The 18,101-nt window shown below is 43.3% G+C and overlaps 2 protein-coding genes across 2 annotated transcripts in view; one reads left to right on the top strand and one right to left on the bottom strand.

Annotated features, from left to right (window-relative positions):
• Window positions 1–18,101, bottom strand: part of LOC141094286 (uncharacterized) — a 1,055,204-nt gene that overhangs the window by 293,965 nt on the left and 743,138 nt on the right. The gene's annotated exons all lie outside the window — the stretch shown is intronic.
• Window positions 1–18,101, top strand: part of LOC141093962 (uncharacterized) — a 162,363-nt gene that overhangs the window by 46,417 nt on the left and 97,845 nt on the right. Inside the window, 8 exon segments of the mRNA XM_073579637.1 lie at window positions 1,521–2,972; window positions 3,399–3,426; window positions 14,245–14,299; window positions 14,539–14,673; window positions 14,803–14,982; window positions 15,067–15,190; window positions 15,274–15,371; window positions 15,568–15,661. Of these exon segments, the coding sequence (XP_073435738.1) occupies window positions 1,521–2,972; window positions 3,399–3,426; window positions 14,245–14,299; window positions 14,539–14,673; window positions 14,803–14,982; window positions 15,067–15,190; window positions 15,274–15,371; window positions 15,568–15,661 (2,166 nt within the window).

Below are 18,101 nucleotides of genomic sequence, written 5' to 3'. Positions count from 1 at the left end.
AAATTGCGACAATTTCCAATAACCATAGCGTCTCTATTTTTCATAATCTTGGGTTGGGTGAGGGTTTATTTTTTGCACACCGAGCTGACATTTTTAAACATTTTTAATGATACCATTTTGGTGCAGATACGTTCTTTTGATCGCCCGTTATTGCATTTTAATGCAATGTCGCTGTGACTAAAAAAACGTTATTCTAGCATTTTGATTTTTTTCTCGCTATGCCGTTTACCGATCAAGTTAATCCTTTTTTTATATAGAGCAGGCGATTCTGAACTCGGTGATACCAAATAAGTGTATGTTTTTGTTTGTTTTTTTTCTTTAATTGTTTTATTTTGAATGGGGCGAAAGGTGGGTAACTTGAACTTTTTTTTATTTATCTTAAAAATATTTTTTTATTTACTTTTGGCATGCTTCAATAGTCTCCATGGGAGACTAGAAGCTGCCCTAACTCGATGAGCTCTGCTACATACAGGCGACGATCAGATCACCTGTATGTAGCAGAATTACTCACTTGCTATGGACGCCATCCACTGGGCGGCACTCATAGCAATCCGGCTGTGACAGCCATAGAAATCTCCAGGAGACCTCTGGTTGTCATGCCGACCCATCGGTGACCCGCGATCCCGTGACTGTGTCACCGGTGGGTGGGAATTCTGGAACAATTGGTGGAAGTGCATGTTAGAGGCCGCTGTCAGTGTTTGACAGCGGCATTTAATGGGTTAATAGCCGCGAGTGGATCGCGATTCCACCTGCGGCTGTTCCGAGCACATGTAAGCTGTTTAAAACAGCTGACACGTGCCAGGAAAGATGTGGGTTCACTGCCGGAGCCCACATCAAAGCGAGGGTGTCCAATATTGGCGTACTATTACTCCCAATGTCGGGAAGGGGTTAAAGGATATACACAAATTTGAACTTACACAGGTTTGGTTTGGACCATGTTGTTACCTGCTGTTCTGTTGTGTGAGATGGGAAGAATAGTCAGGTCAGAACCAGGAAGGCAGAGAAAATACAAAATCGGAAGATGCAAGATTATTCAGTAAACAGGCCAGGTAACTTATACAAAAGCCGGGAGCTGAGCACAGAGGACTGAACCAGAGAACAAACTTGTATCTGGCACCTTCCGGCAGAGCTGATATTGCTGGATTGGTTTATAGAAGCCATGTTGCTTTTCAAAAGACTTTGAACCACTAATGTGGAAACCTGTTTTTCCAGTGACAGATGATGTACCTGAGTGGGGACTTTTTCAGATGACTAGAGTTTTTATTGGTATTATTTTTGCCTACAATAGTTTGGTGGCTTTTTAGTTGATATTTGGGAAGCAGAGTGAACAAACAGTTGAGCTCCACAATCTACTGGTGTATCTTATGAGGTTTTCTATTAGCCTATGAACTGTCATTGTCTTGGTAAATCAACATTTTTACATAACTTGCTAATTTTACAGACAGTTTAAGTAGAAATGTTTAAAAATATAAGTCAAGGATATTTTATTCAAAATTAATAATTGATTTTATTCCTGGCAGATAACTGTACCAGGAGATCAGAGGGACAGCTGACATCTTCAATTTTTAAATCAGATGATGTTGAGATTCCACAGGATACAATTAAAGTGACTGCCATTACTCCAAATATACCATCATCCCTTCACAGCGATGATCTCTCATCTGATCCTTTCAAACAGGTCCTGTCTTCTGATTCATTACAGACTACTAAGGAAAATCACAGTCACAAAATAAGAATTCAAAAACTAACTGCTCATAAAGCAAAGAAGTCATTTTCAGGTTTAGAATATGGAAAGAGTTTAGCTGTCAAAAACTCTTTTTTTAAACATCAAATCGTTCACACAGTAAAGAATAACTATTCTTGTTCCATGTGTGGGAAATGTTTTAACAAGAAATCAAATCTAGTAAGTCACCAGAGAACTCACACAGGGGAGAAGCCATTTTCATGTTCAGAATGTGGGAAATGTTTTTCAGTGAAGTCAGGTCTTGTCATACATCAGAGAACTCACACAGGTGAGAAGCCATTTTCTTGTTCAGAATGTGGTAAATGTTTTAGAAAGAAATCAAGTCTTGTCAAACATCAAAGAATTCACACAGGGGAGAAGCCATTTTCATGTTCAGAATGTAGAAATTGTTTTACAAATACATCAAATCTTATTGCACATCAGAGAACTCATACAGGGGAGAAGCCATTTTCTTGTTCAGAATGTGGAAAATGTTTTACAGAGAAATCAAGTCTTGTCAAACATCAGAGAACTCACACAGGGGAGAAGCCATTTTCATGTTCAGAATGTGGGAAATATTTTAATCAGAAATCAGATCTTGAAATACACCAGAGAACGCACACAGGTGAGAAGCCATTTTTATGTTCAGAATGTGGAAAATGTTTTTCAGATAAGTCAACTCTTGTCAAACATCAGAGAACTCACACAGGTGAAAAGCCTTTTTCATGTTCAGAATGTGAAAAATATTTTGCTGTGAAATCAAGTCTTATCAAACATCAGCGAACCCACACAGGGGAGAAGCCATTTTTATGTTCAGAATGTGGAAAATGTTTTTCAGATAAGCCAAGTCTTGTCAAGCATCAGAGAACTCACACAGGTGAGAAGCCATTTTCATGTTCAGAATGTGGAAAATGTTGTTCAGATAAGTCAAGTCTTGTCAAACATCAGAGAACTCACACAGGTGAAAAGCCTTTTTCATGTTCAGAATGTGGAAAATATTTTACAGTGAAATCATGTCTTATCAAACATCAGCGAACCCACACAGGGGAGAAGCCTTTTTCATGTTCAGAATGTGGTAAATGTTTTAACCGGAAAGCGCATCTTGAGAGACACCAAAGAACGCACACAGGGTTGAAGCCATTTGTATGTTCAGAATGTGGGAAATCTTTTGTACTAAAATCAGATGTTGTTATTCACCAAAGATCCCATACAGAGGAGAAGCCTTTTTCTTTTCAGAAGGTGGAAAGTGGTTTGTGAAGAAATCATCTCTTCTTAGTCACCAGAAAAGTTTCATGGGGAGAAGCCTCTTTTATATTCTTAATGTGGTAACTATTTTGCTTGAAAATCAACTCTTAATAAACATCAGAGCTGTCACACAGGGTAGAGGCTTTTTTAATGTTTAGAATGTTGAAAATGATTTAGCCGACAACAACCCCTTGTCATTCCTCATGTTTGGCCTCGTTAAAATAAAAGCACACCTTTCAGCTTCCATGGCGGCGCCATTCCAGTGGTGTTAGGGCTCACATTCCCAGGGCTCACGTGAGGTGGTTGTTTCACACGAGCCTTGCTCCTAATCAGTGCCAGCTTTACTGTCCCCCCCTTTGGATGTATTGAATATCAACTGGAAGCCAGGGCTGTGTCTGCTCTCTGACTTTGATGTTTGATTTGTCCAAAGGTGAGGATGGTGACGCCAGTTCTGATTGGTTGGTTGTTTCATCATGTGAAACCAGCCCCCAATCATGAACCCCGTGAACGCAAGTGCCGATACCGCTGGTGTGAAGAAATCAGATTGTATCTTAATTTTCCAGACAACCATGTTTTTGCAAACCAAGGGGAATTGACTTTTTATCTGTTGTTGGCTTGTGGATATAAGTGTTTATATCTGGTGGGTCAAGAAGACAGACTTGCATACCATTTAACATGCTGTGAAAGTCTGTAATAGTGACTGTTAAATAGTGTATGTGAGCTTTGTTTTTTGTGTCTGATATGCTAATTGTGTATTGTATTCTATAACCAGTTTGTTGACTTCGAAGGTAGATAGGGAAAAGCTGTGAGGGTGGACTGAAGGACACTGGGTAAATCTAAAAATAGATCACCTGCCTCTGGTATAAAGGAGACTTCTTTTCTTCTGGTTGCTGTCACTCTTCAGGATCTCAGCTCAGGGTACTTCGGACTCAGCTGAAAGAACACAGGACTGCTCTCGGTTATCTCCATATGATTGTCTTTACCTACTCTCTGTCTGCGTATCACAAGTGGGAGTAGCGACCCTGGGAGCTCAGACATAACATCTACCATTATCCTGGCGAGTCAGCGGAAGGGAAGGGTGAGACCCTGTAAAGTGTACCATCTTGGGGTAATTGCTGGGATTGTTCTGTTTGCTATTGATTTGTGATTCAATAAAGTATTGCCACACTGTTTTTTCCTAACTCTGTGTTGTCTGTAATAATGATCTTTATATAGCACTAACATATTCCGCAGCGCTTTGCAGTTAAGAGTTTCAAACACAACAGTCAACAGTCATAAGTAACAACATTAACAATGCAATAATTAAAGCAAAATAAGACCCTGCTCATGAGAGCTTACAGTCTACAATGAGGTGGGAGAGATACAAAGTACAGGTGTGTATTTACAGTGATGGTCCAACCATCTTGGGGGAGTGGGGGATAGAGATAGTGAACAGGCTACACTTAGACATAAAATGACTTTGATTAGGTAACGTGATAGGCCGCTCTGAACAAAAGTGTTTTGAGGAAGCGCCTAAAACTGCAATTTGTGGATGGTCCTAAGTTTTTGGCACAGAGCACTCCAGAGGAGTGACGCAGTGCTGGAGAAGTCTTGGAGTCGGGAGAGGGAGGTACAGATAGGTGCAGAGGTTAGTCGAAAGTTGTTTGCAGAGTGCAGCGATCGGTTAGGCCGATAGACAGAAATGAGGGAGGAGATGTAAGGGGGTTCTGCACTGTGGAGAACTTTGTGGATCCTGTAGTGAATGGGCAGCCAGTGTAATAACTGGTGAAGAGCAAACATATCTGAGTACCGATTAGCCAGATGGATCACCCTGCCTGTTGCATCAAGGATGAACTGGAGAGGGGAAAGTAGTGAAGGGGAGGCCAATTAATAGAGCATTACAGTAGTCCAAGTGCGAGTGGATCAAGGCGACAATGAGGGTTGTTGTGAGTTCATTTTCCCCTTCATTACTGAGGCCCGAGGAACTCCCTCTTCTGGTAAAGAAAGGTAGTGAGCCTGATTATCAAACACCTGAGGCTGATGATGATGACTGGCTGAGTGGAGTTACTGACTGGATATAAGGCTGCCGACGCCCTTCTGCCCTGCGGGTGATTTCTCTGTGGGATCCTTGGAGACCAGTCTGAATTCCTGCTCCTCTAAAGCTAAGTTTGCTGCTCGGCCTTTTGCTTTGGTGCTTTGACTTTGTTTTGCTTTGTTTTTCTGGATTTCTGCCATTCCCTGCTGGGGTGTGCTGAATTCATTTAGCTCTGTCTTCTGAAAATACCTGAGTGCTGATTTAGTTTTTGAAGCCTAGCTGCTTCAGGGCCTTTTTCATATCAGCTTGTTGGCTTATGTCTTTGATAGGGTTTTGGCAGATTGCAGACAGCAGCCTTCCTGTCCTTTCCTATCTAGGTAGTTTTGGGCCCCGTCTTTGCTCAGTCTATCTTTCTGTCTGTGTTAGTATTTTCATCTTGCTTCACCGTCATATGTTGGGGGCTGCCTATTGCTTTGGGGTCTGCTCTGGGGCAGTTTAGATTTCCCCTTTCTTTCTTTAGGCCTATGTAATTCTCCGGCCGTGATCGAGGGGTCTAGGGCATCGTAGGAACCCCCCACAGCTACTGATAGTTGTGTTGATAGGTTCAGGGGTCTGCAATCTGATAGTTGCCAACTTCTCTGGTTTTCTGGACTTAGCTTGTATTTCTGCTTTTGCCTCCTACGGTGACTCATTCATAACAGAGGGTTTTTGTTGTTTCCATGGTGAGAAAAGGGCGGATTCTAGAGATATTCCTTAGGTGTAAGCGGCAAGAGCGGGCAAGAAATTGTATGTGGGAGGTGAAGGAGAGATTGGTGTCAATTGTAACAACCAGACAGCACGACTGCTACTGGGGTGTTATTATCGTGCCATCCACGGAGAGTGCATTATCAGATTTAGGGCGGTTAGTAGACGTGGGAGCAGAAGAAGTTCAGTTTTGGAGAGGTTGAGTTTCAGATAGAGGGTGGACATGATGTTGGAGACCACGGACAGTCACTGGCGTTCTGTAGCAGAGGTAATGTCAGGGGATGATTTGTATAGTTGTGTGTCATCAGCATAAAGATGGTACTAAAAGCCAAATCTGCTGATGATCTGTCCAATTGGGGCTGTGTAGAGAGAGAAGAGAAGGGGGCCAAGGACAGAGCCCTGAGGTACCCCAACAGTGAGAGGAAAATGGGATGAAGATGAGCCAGTGAACAAAACACTGAAGGTGCGGTCAGAAAGATAGGAAGAGAACCAGGAGAGAGCAGTGTCCTTAATGCCTAGTGACTCGAGCCTAGAGAGTAGGAGACAGTGATCAACAGTGTCAAAAGCTGCAGAAAGGTCGAGAAGAATGAGCAGAGAGTGGTCACCCTTACATTTTGCTGTCAGAAGGTCATTGGTCACTTTGAGGAGTGCAGTTTCTGTCGAATGTAGGGGGCGGAAGCATGACTGTGAAGGGTCTAGGAGAGAATGAGTGGAGAGGTAACAGGTAAGGCGGGAGTAGACAAGGCGCTCCAAGAGTTTAGAGATGAAAGTGAGATTGGAGACTGGTCTGTAGTTGTTTGTGCAGGATGGGTTGAGGGCGGGTTTCTTTAATAATGGAGTAATGATAGTGTTTGAAGGAGGATGGGAAAATGCCAGAGGAGAGGAAGAGATAAAAGATTGTAGGTAGGTGAGTAATGACAACTGGAGAGAGACTGGAGGAGATGTGATGGAATGGGGTCAGTAGTCCATGTAGTTGGATGAGAAGAAGAGAGGAGCCTGCAGACTTCTCTGTCTGTGATGGGATCAAATGTGGAGAGTGAGCGAGGGGAAATGCAGGGAGGGATGGGAGTCACTGCACCTGGTAGTTAGGAGCAGATTTCCTGACGGATATTATCTCTTTTCTATATATAGTGGGAGGCCAGGTCATCAGCACAAAGGTCTGTGATAAAGGCTTGTGCTTTCGGGCTGAGGAGGGAGTGAAAGGTGTCAAAAAGTTTCTTGGGGTTGTTGCATAGTGAGGAGATCAGGGTGGTGTAGTAGGTCTGTTTGGCAAGTGGATGAAGTCTTCTGGTGTGTGAGTTTTTCTCCATAAGCGTTCAGCCCTCCTAGAGCATTGCTGGAGAAATAGAGTTTGCAATGTTAGCCAGGGCTGTTTTACTCTGCGCTTGGAGGTTCTGAGTGTGAGGGGCACTACTTGGTCAAGGTTGCTTCTGAGAGTGTCATTGTAGTGGTGTATAGCCAGATCAGGACAGGAAAAAGAGGAGATTGGGGACAGTGATGAGTGTAGGGAGTCTGAAAGTGTATGAGGGTTAATGGCATGTAGATTTCTGAATGTGTGGTAGGTAGGCATGTTCTGGGGTGGGCGAGGAATTGTGAGCGTGAAGGAGAGATTGTGGTTCAGAGAGGGGAACGGTGAGTTATTTAGATAGGAGATTGAATAGAGCTGGACAAAGACCAGGTCAAAGGTGTTACTGTCTTTTTGTGTTTGAGAGGATGAGAGCTGTGAGTCCTAGAAAAGTGGTTAGTGGTAGAAGCTGGGATGCAGATGTGAAAGTGGGGCTGTTAATGAGGATGTTGAAGTCTCCCAGGATAAGGGTTGGTAGTTCTGAGGACATGAAGTGCGGCAGGCAGGCTGAGAATTGGTCAAGGAATTGGTTGGGTGAGCCTGGGGGCCGATATATCACTGCTACTCTGATGGAAGAGCCTTATGGTATGGTGAGGACCTCCAAAAGAACGGAATGAGTGATGGAACTGGGGGGATGACATGGATCGTGCATTGTGGGGACAGGAGTATGCCGACTCTACCACTAGGTCTGTTTGTGGGTCTCGGGGAATGGGAGAATCGTAATCCACCATGGGAAATGGTAGCAGGGGAGACATTGTCAGAATCCTGAATCCAGGCTTCAGTGGGGGCCAACAGACTAGAAGAGTTGGTCATAATGTAGTTGTGCAGGATAGTTTGTTCCATAGAGACCGTGAATTCCATAGGGCACAATTAAAATAAGGAGCGAAACAAATGTTAATGAGGTTAGCAAGGTTTCCATGTGAGGTAGGGTAGGGGTTGAGGTTTTGGGATGGGGGACCAGGGTTGGGGGAGATGTCCCCTGAGATCAGTAAGAGTAGGAAGAGAGAGAGCACATAGTCGTGATGGAGGGGGGATGGAGCGGTGAATGTGGATGGCAAGGGAACACAGGATAGAAATAAAGCACATGGATAAAAGGGAGAGCAGAGTGTGGGTTACCTGCCTCCTGCTCTGCCTAACTGCCATGGATTATCTGCTTTTTGTAGATGCTTAGCTTCTGGGATGCATTGCTGAGGGGATGCGTTCAAGCACCCCACACTGCATGCACCCCTTAGAATGCTTCTAAATTTATAGGTCATGATACAGGGACAGGAGAGAGGGATTGTGGGAGCTGGTTTGGGATAAATTAGTATTTGCTCTACACTCCCGGGTGTGGATAGATGATCAAAGACAATAGTCCTGCCTCCGTCTCTATGCTATAACACCTTTCCCAAGATAGTATCTACCATCACCCCCATCCATGGATATACAACAGTGAGTACTGTTGTTGTGTCTCAGCCATTGGGTGGTGTGAGCATTGTCTTACCGACTTGTTCACACTTGTGCATGTTACATATGTTTTTAATCCGTTTTTTCCATGCTCAGCATGGTTTGGGAGACCCCACCCCTCTCCTGTGTAACATGCACATAAATGAGCTGTCCTGCACCACAAGCCCATACTAAGAAGCGCCTGTCCGAATCCTGTTCATTTTAGACACTGTTCAGATTTTAAATACATTAGATAGGGACTGCTTCGTGAAGGGTTACCGTGACGTGGTGAAGCAGCTTGGTATATATTTTTTGCAAAATACATATCGACTAAATACCCTGTATCTGTTATACAGCACTTGCTGATTACTGTCATGTTTTTACTGCAGAGTATTTTTTCAAATTTGTAATTTTGTGTTTTCTTGTGTCTCAGCAGATGAGACAGGAAGCAAAGGTGGGGAGCTGTTCCATTAGAATATATTGCAGCAAATGAGACAGCAAGGAGAGGTGGGGAGCTGTACCACTAGAATATATTGCAGCAGATGAAACAGCATGCAGAGGTGTTGTCTGTGTAGTGTATTGCCCACCTGGAGATAGAGGGGGTGTTCAGTGGTATGAGCCCTGGTCCATGCAGTCTTGCTAAAGGCAGCTGGGCCAGCGGACGAGAGCACCCACTGACCCCATTTCTCCACAATTGGTGGCAGCAAGTGGGACACTACAACAGCCCAGCAGAACTTGGGGAGCTGCAGGGGACTGGTGTTCGTAGATACCGTCCAGGGCTTCACAACCAGGGAGGCACGCAGACAGACACAGCAGACCATTGATGAGGCATACACAGTAGGTTTTGGACTCCACCATGTCCAACCCCACCAACTCGGCCTTGGGAAGAAGACCAGAGTGGATGTATAGCTGTAACAAGAAACTACATGAGCTGTGCCACCTTCGACGGATTCGAAGGAATTAGTTCATTGGGATGCCCAGAATGTTGTAGAGGACAACGAAATCTCTGCTGAGATGGACCCAGAGAAATTGCCAGAGCCAGGACCCTGTGCCGGTCTGGAATCTACCCAGTCACCTGCAGCCTGTATGCAGGAGTTGTTGGTTGCATTGAGACCTGAAGCCTCAAGTAGTGAAAGAGCTTGCGTTATGGAATCAGTTTTAGGAGTTCCAGTACCCCTACAGCCAGCATTGGACCTTAACCCCATGGTAATACCCCAACAAAGAATGCAGCTCTGCTACAGAGACGTGCCAGTGTTTAATGAGTCCAACACCGAATTTGATGAATATCTGTAAGATTTTGAGGCTTCAATGCTGATACACCAGGTGCCCATAGCTGATTGGACTAAATACCTGTGGACTAGTTTGACTGGTCGGTCACGGGATGCTGCCCAGTCAATTGGGCCTCAGTACTGCCAGGATTATGGAATGATTAAGGACACAGTGATGGCACTATGTACACTTGTACATAGTGTGTGTTTATCTTTGTTTATTGTGTGCTGATAATGTGTGCTGTTAATTGTGTATTGTATTCTATAACCAGTTTGTTGACTTTGAAGGTAGATAGGGAAAGGCTGTGAGGGTGGACTGAAGGACACTGGGTAAATCTAAAAATAGATCACCTGCCTCTGGTATAAAAGAGATTTCTTCTCTTCTGGTTGTGTCACTCTTCAGGATCTCAGCTCAGGGTACTTTGGACTCGGCTGAAAGAACACAGGACTGCTCTCGGTTATCTCCCTACACTTGACGTTACCGCGTCTATGCATGCGTATCACAGGTGGGAGTAGCGACACTGGGAGCTCGGACACAACAGCTACAATTATCCCGGCGAGTCAGCGGAAGGGCGAGACCCTGTATTGTGCACCATCTTGGGGTAATTGCTGGAATTGTTCTGTTTGCTATTGGGTGTTGTGGTTCAATAAAGTATTGGCACACTGTTTTACTCTAACCCTGCGTTGTCTGTGTAGTGTTTGCCCACGGGGAGATAGAGCGGGCGTTCAGTGGTATGAGCCCTGGTCCATGCAGTCTTGCTAAAAGCAGCCGTGCCAGCAGACAAAAGCAACCACTGACATCGTTTCTCCACAATTTGTCCACAGCTGGAAAGTGCCACACGGAGAGAATCCATTACCATACCCAGAGTGTGAAAAATGAATTACTGGAAAATCAAAATTTATTGACCATTAAAAATAACTCAGACGGGGAGAAACAATATATGTTATTGGCAAATTGTACAAAAAGATATAACGGACAGTTGTATAATTAAATAAGAAGGAGAAATTACTTTACAATTAACCATAGTTTTTTGACTATAAGGCACTGTTATAGAAAACATTAAAAACCATAAAGCAATACCTGCCTATAAGCCCCTAATCAGTAGTGGTCAGATCGCTGACACCAGCAATGTCATGTTTACTATCTACACACATGGTCAAAATTGTTGGAACCACTCGTTTAATGACAGGAAAACCCACAATGGTGACAGAAATAACTTGAATCTGACAAAAGTAATAATAAATAAAAAATCTATGAAAATGAACAAATGAAAGTCAGACACAACCATGCTTCCACAGAATTTTAAAAAAAAAATAAACTCATGAAATAAACCTGGACAGAAATGATGGTTCCCTTAACTTAATATTTTGTTGCACAGCCTTTTGAGTCAATCACTGCAAGCAAATTATTCCTGTAACAGTCAATGAGACTTCTGCACCTCTCGAGAGGTATTTTGGCCCGTTCTTCCAGAGCAAACTGCTCCAGTTGTCTCGTGTTTGAAGGTTGCCTTTTCCAGACGGCATGTCTCAGCTCTTTCCAAAGATGCTCATTAGGATTTAGGTCAGGGCTCAGAGAAGGCCACTTCAGAATAGTCTAATGTTTTCCTCTTAGCCATTCTTGGGTGTTTTTAGCTGTGTGTTTTGGGTCATTGTCCTGTTACAAGACCCATGACTTGTGACAGTGACCAAGCTTTCTGACACTGGACAGCACATTTTTCTCTAGAATCCCTTGATAGTCTTGAGATTTCATTGTATCCTGCACAGATTCAAGGCACCCTGTGTCAGATGCAGCAAAGCCGCCCCAGAACATAACAGAGCCTCCTCCATGTTTCAGAGTAGGGACAGTGTTCTTTTCTTAACGTGCTTCATTTAACCGTCTGTGAACATAGAGCTGATGTACCTTGCCAAAAAGTTCCATTTTGTCTCATCTGTCCATAGGACATTCTCCCAGAAGCTTTGTGGCTTGTCAACATGTAGTTTGGCAAATTCCAGTCTGGCTTTTTTATATGATTTTTTTTTTCAACAATGGTGTCCTCCTTGGTCGTCTCCCATGAAGTCCACTTTGGCTCATACAACGACAGATGGTGCCATCTGACACTGATGTTCCTTGAGCTTGAAGTTCACCTTTAATCTGTTTAGAAGATTTCCTGGGCTCTTTTGTTACCATTCGTATTATCCGTCTCTTTGATTTGTCATCAATTTTCCTCCTGCGGCCACATCCAGGGAGGTTGGATACAGTCCCATGGAGCTTACATTTCTGAATAATATGTGCAACTGTGGTCACAGGAACATCAAGCTGCTTGGAGATGGTCTAATAACTTTTACCTTTAGCATGTTTGTCTATAATTTTCTGAGACAACTCTCTCCTTCGCTTCCTCTGGTCCATGTTGAGTGTGATACACACCATGTCACCAAACAGCACAGTGAGTATCTGTAGCCTCTATACCGGCCACTCACTGATTCCAAGATCGTAGACACCTGTGATGCTAATTAGTGGACACACCGCGATTTAACCTGTCCCAATTGTCGCATTATTTTCAGGGGTGCCATCATTTCTGTCCGGGCCTATTTCATGAGTTTTATTTTTTTTTTAATTCTGTGGAAACATGGTTGAAATGCAATGTCTGACTTTCTTTTATTCATTTTTATAGATTTTCTATTTATTATTACTTTTGTCAGATTCAAGTTATTTCTGTGACCATTGTGGGTTTTTCTGTCATTAAACGAGGGGTACCAACAACTTTGTCAACATGTGTATATGGAAAGGTAGAATCGCGATAAAGAACATAGCGGCAATGTTGAACTTTTGCGGTCTTCAGGAGTGAAGCTATTGTTAACCCCTTAACCCCCAAGGATGGTTTGCACGTTCATGACCGGGCCAATTTTTACAATTCTGACCACTGTCCCTTTATGAGGTCATAACTCTGGAACGCTTCCATGGATCCCGGTGATTCTGACACTGTTTTCTCGTGACATATTGTACTTCATGCTAGTGGTAAAATTTATTTGATATGACTTGCGTTCATTTGTGAAAAAAATGGAAATTTGCCGAAAATTTTGACAATTTTTACAATTTTCCAACTTTGAATTTTTATGCCCTTAAATCACAGCGATACGGCACACAAAAAACTTAATAAATAACATTTCCCACATGTTTAATTTTCTTTGTTTGGAAGTTATAAGGGTTAAAAGTTGAGCAGCGATTTCTTGTTTTCACAACACCATTTTTTTAGGGGCCACATCACATTTGAAGCCACTTTGAGGGGTCTAGTAACATAGTAATAGAAACATAGTAATTAAGGTTGAAGGAAGACTTTAAGTCCATCTAGTTCAACCCATATCCTATCCTAACTTGCTCTAACATGTTGATCCAGAGGAAGGCTAAAAAAAAACAATGTGGCAAACAGTAAGCTTCACATTGGGGAAAAAAATTCCTTCCCGACTCCACATACGGCAATATGATAGAAAATACCCAAAAGTGACGCCATTCTAAAAACTGCAGCCCTTAAGGTGCTCAAAACCACATTCAAGAAGTTTATTAACCCTTCAGGTGCTTCACAGGCATTTTTCAAATGTTTAAAAAAAAAATAACATTTAACTTTTTTTTACAAAAAATTTACTTATAACTTCCTAACAAAAAAAAATTTGGTTCCAGCATTGTGCTGATGTAAAGTAGACATGTGGGAAATGTTATTTATTGAGTATTTTGTGTAACATAACTCTGTGATTTAAGGGAATGAAAATTCAAACTTGGAAAATTGCAAAATTCGGCTCCGCTCCATCCACACTGTAAACCCCACCTGACCCCACACATAAACCCCTCCTGACTCCACACATAAACTTCCCCTCATCCAGCACCATGACAACCAGCACAGCAGAGTCCTGCACACACTGAGGCCCCTGATCATGTGACCCCTGACTCCTCCCCTCCTGTGACCTCATCACAGGTCCTGTGCGCACAGAGCAGCCCAGGAACGTCCTTGCTGGGATTTATAGGATGCTGTGGAAATGGCTAGCACAGTGCTCTCAGCTTGATGAGGGGAGTTTGAGCCTAGTCTAGGAGTTGTACTCAGGTGAGCTATGTAAAGTGTGCACACTATTGACATGCAGGGCAGGGACTAATGAAGGAGGCAGGGGGGCCTTCTTCCGACCCTGCATGAGGATAAGAAATGATGACCTATGTCACCAGAGGATAAGCGTGGCCAGCGTTATGTTGCACTGTGTACAGGAAGGCCTGTCGGTCTCCCTTTTATAAGAGACAGCTGGAGGATGCTCGCGCGGTTACCGGGATCGCGCATGTGCTCTATGCAAGTAGGGTAAGAATGGGAGTCTAATATGTATAAGTGCGGCCATGGAAACCGCGCGTGCGAATTACCGAGATTACACAGAGATAGCGCACAGGATAAGAGCGGAGCTCTATTATGTGTATGTGCAGTCATGGAAACCGCGCCTGCCTCCAGCTGTCTCTTACTTTTCCCAGCCACAGCTTGTCTCTGCAGACCTCCATCTTCTCCGGTCTTTTGCAGCACATCCTGGTCAGTCCCAACAAACTTATGATTCCTACAACCAATAAGTTGCTAAAGCAGAGACCAACTTAGCCAGTGATTGGGAGCATGGAGGAGATGTCTTAGCAATTCAACTTGTGTTCCAGTCCGTACAGGACTAGAGAATACAACATCTACACATTCTATCTCCTGGAATTGTTCCTCTTGTTGTCATTCTTTATGATGTTACATCGGCTCATTTTCTTCCTATTCTTTCCCTTCAATATCAGATCCTGTCAGTGGACATCTTGTATATTAAGTGAAATTATCTGAATTAATCATCAATGATGGATATGGACAGAGACAAGATGGCGGAGAGGATATTACACCTCACCCTAGAGATCCTCTTCCGGCTTACTGGAGAGGTGAGAGATTCTGATGGCGTCACATTACATCATTCTTATCTATGGGAATAACAGATGGACAGAGCTGGAGAGGTGAGGACTCTGGAAATGTCTGTAGTGAGATTTATTACTGTGTCTCTCCATAACCAGGATTACACAGTAGTGAAGAAGACCTCTAGTGAACGCTGTCAGGACCCTGTGTCTGAGGGATGGGGAAGACCCCTGAGCTCAATCACAGGGCCTCCACCTCACCCCCTGATACTTGAGGACATCAATGACCAGAAGATCCTAGAACTCACCTACAAGATGATTGAGCTGCTGACTGGAGAGGTGACACTGCTGGGAATGCTGGGACATTACACAGTAACGCTATGAAGGGATCGGGGGGATTGACGGTATCATTGTATGTGTCAGGTTCCTATAAGGTGTCAGGATGTCGCTATCTATTTCTCCATGGAGGAGTGGGAGTATTTAGAAAGGCACAAAGATCTGTACAAGGACGTCATGATGGAGGTTCCCCAGCCCCTCACATCACCAGGTAATAGACAGGACTAAATACACACGGCCTATAATTATCTGTATGTAAAGAATGAATTCAGTCCCTGTATGTGTTTCCTCCAGATCTATCCAGTAAGAGGACAACACCAGAGGGATGTCCCCGTCCTCTTCTTCCACAGGACTGTAACCAAGAAGATTCCAATGTTCCTCAGGATCATCAGGTAGATGGAGAGAAGCTGTCATGAGATCTCCCCTATGATGTGTAGACGGCTGTTAAAGTCTTGTGCTCAGTCTTGTTTTATCCACCAGTATTATATGTTTTATATTTGTGTAATGAGAGCGGTGGAGATGGCAGGATTAGAGCTGATCATAGATGGGACTTCTCCATCTGTCTGTGACTTATAATATTTGTTTCAGGGTGAAGATCTGACCCATATTAATACTACAGAGACAAATGTGAGGAGTGGTGAGCGGTGTAAAGAGGAGGAGGTTCCAAGATATGACTACCCTGGTGAGTAGTAACCACTAAATGAAGAGGAGTCACAGATTCTTTTCAATCACTGGCTGTGGCTGCTTTATCAGTCGTTTAGTTCGGCCATATCACAATCGTGTGATCACCATTTTGCCTCTAGAGTATGACATTCTCCTCCAGCCAAAAATGTTCAAATGATTTTGAAAAATATTCAGGATTGAGAGTCCTCAGTGGTTGAAACCTTTTAATGTCTAACTGAAAAGATGGTAACACATTGCAAGCTTTCGAGACTACTCAGGTCTCTTCATCAGGCTAGACTAATACACAATCTGAAGAGTCACATATTTATGCGCAAACAACACAGAAAAAATGCAATAGATAAGACAAGTGACGTGAAGCAGAACTATCAATATGGGAGAGGGAGAAACATAAATATTGGACCAGTTCATAGATAATGAGTCCAGATGTTTTATAGTCCTCTGATTGGGGTCTCCTAATGTGTTGTGATGCCCCCACAAGGTCTTGGAAGCAAATTCCTTAATTGATGTAAAAGGACATAAATCCATGCGACACATTCATTCCAGCACTAGAGTGTCAAAGGTCGTCATAAATTTATATTCCCAAACTCGTCTCTCTCTCTGAGATGTGAAGTTACCTTTCAATACCAGTAATTTCATATCCATGTTGCTGTGATCAGGGATACAAAAATGTTTTGCCACAGGTAGATCCATTCTTTTTTCTCTTATTGTATGACAATGAGCATTCATCCTTGTTCTAAGCTTTTGCCCTGTCTCCCCCACATACAGACCCCCAGTTGGACATTTAGTACAAATAATTAAGTACACCACATTAGATGTAATGCAGGTGAAAGTCCCTGGGATCTTGTAGTCCTGATGTGAGTTGGGGATCTTTATCTTGTCCGTGGTCATTATAAATGGACAGGTTTTGCATTTTTTTCTGGTTGCAAGGAAAGGTTCCTGCAGCTGTTGGAGAGGACAGGGAGCTTCTGACAATGATGCTTCTTAAATTTGGGGGCTGCCTAAAACACAGCAGTGGGGGGTCTGGAAAAATGGATTGTAATCGGGCATCTTTCTGTAGTAAAGGTTGTAATTTCCGTGCAGCTCCCCTTAGCACTTCCAGATTTGGGCTGTAGGTGACTACTAGAGGCACCCGGTTATTTTCTTCTTTAGCTTTGTAATGTAGCAGGTGATTCCATGACATTCTCGTGGCTCTTGTAATTTGGTTTTCAATTATTCTTGGATGTAGCCCTGATTCAAAAAGGTCTTTTTGAGGCGACCAAGGTGTTTGTCTCTATCCATGGGGTTGGAACATATACGATTGTATTGGATGGCTTGGCTATAGATAATAGAGTTCTTTATGTGTTTTGGATGGAAACTGTCCCATTTAAGGTATGTTGGATGGTCGATTGGCTTCTGATACAGGGATGTCTCTATTTCATTGTTTTTTAGCTTAATGGTGGTGTCCAAAAAGTTAATCTCAGTGCTGGAGTAGTTGAGTGTTAAATTGATGGTGGGATGAAATTGATTAAACTGTTCGTGGAACGTCTTTAGCTGTTGCTCAGACTCCGTCCAGATGATTAAAATATCAATGAAGCGGTAGTAGGCCAGGGGCCTGATGGAGCATGAGTATACCACAAATGATTTTGTGAATTTGTGAAAGCCCTTTCCTATAGAACTTGCAACCTGGATGATCCACCTACCTCAAGGGATTTGAAGATTCTGACCAATACCTGCCCAGATCTGTAAACTACAAAGCCAAATAACAGTTGTGAGGCCGTGACCAGTGTTATATGCGAGGGTCACTATGTGTCCCCCAGGATGTGTGAAGAAATATGGAAGATAGGGAAGTGCATTACAGTCACAGGCATAGCTGTGATTGCAAGGCAGAATAGAAGTGTCAGTCTTGGGCAAGCTATGTGTCCAAGGCAGATTTAGGTAAACCCACCATGTGCTTTTTATTTTTTTTTATTATTCTTTAAATGGACTACAAGATGGTAGTGGGGCGGTCCATTTCCTTCACCTTGCAGTCTCCTATACATAAAACAACTCTGCACAGAGGACTACAACCCTGACACATGCTGCAAACACGTTTCCAACAGCGGTGCTCCATGTGCGCCAAACTCCTGTGGAGAAAATCCAATGTACCTGAAGATTTCATCCATTATAGGTTTATGCTTAAAACATACAACACTGCCCTTCACCTCTCCAAACAAACCTTCAACACCATCACCTCTCTATCCAATAACTCTAAACGTCTCTTTGACATTTGTAATTCCCTATTCAATCCAAGAGTGCAGGCCCCAACCACGAATCTCCAAGCTGACGATCTGGCCAATTACTTCAAAGATAAAATTTACCATATCTGACAGGAAATTTTCTCCCAATCCCCTCATACCGTGCATTGTCATTTCTCCCCTACTGCATCTAGCTCACTCTCTGATTTTGAACAAGTCACAGAA

The sequence above is a fragment of the Dendrobates tinctorius genome, unplaced genomic scaffold (genome assembly GCF_039654945.1).
Source record: "Dendrobates tinctorius isolate UK_male_01 unplaced genomic scaffold, ASM3965494v1 ptg000063l, whole genome shotgun sequence".
Classification (NCBI taxonomy): domain Eukaryota; kingdom Metazoa; phylum Chordata; class Amphibia; order Anura; family Dendrobatidae; genus Dendrobates; species Dendrobates tinctorius.
The sequence above is the reverse complement of the archived record's forward strand: the minus strand, read 5'-3'. Positions and strand labels throughout refer to the sequence as shown.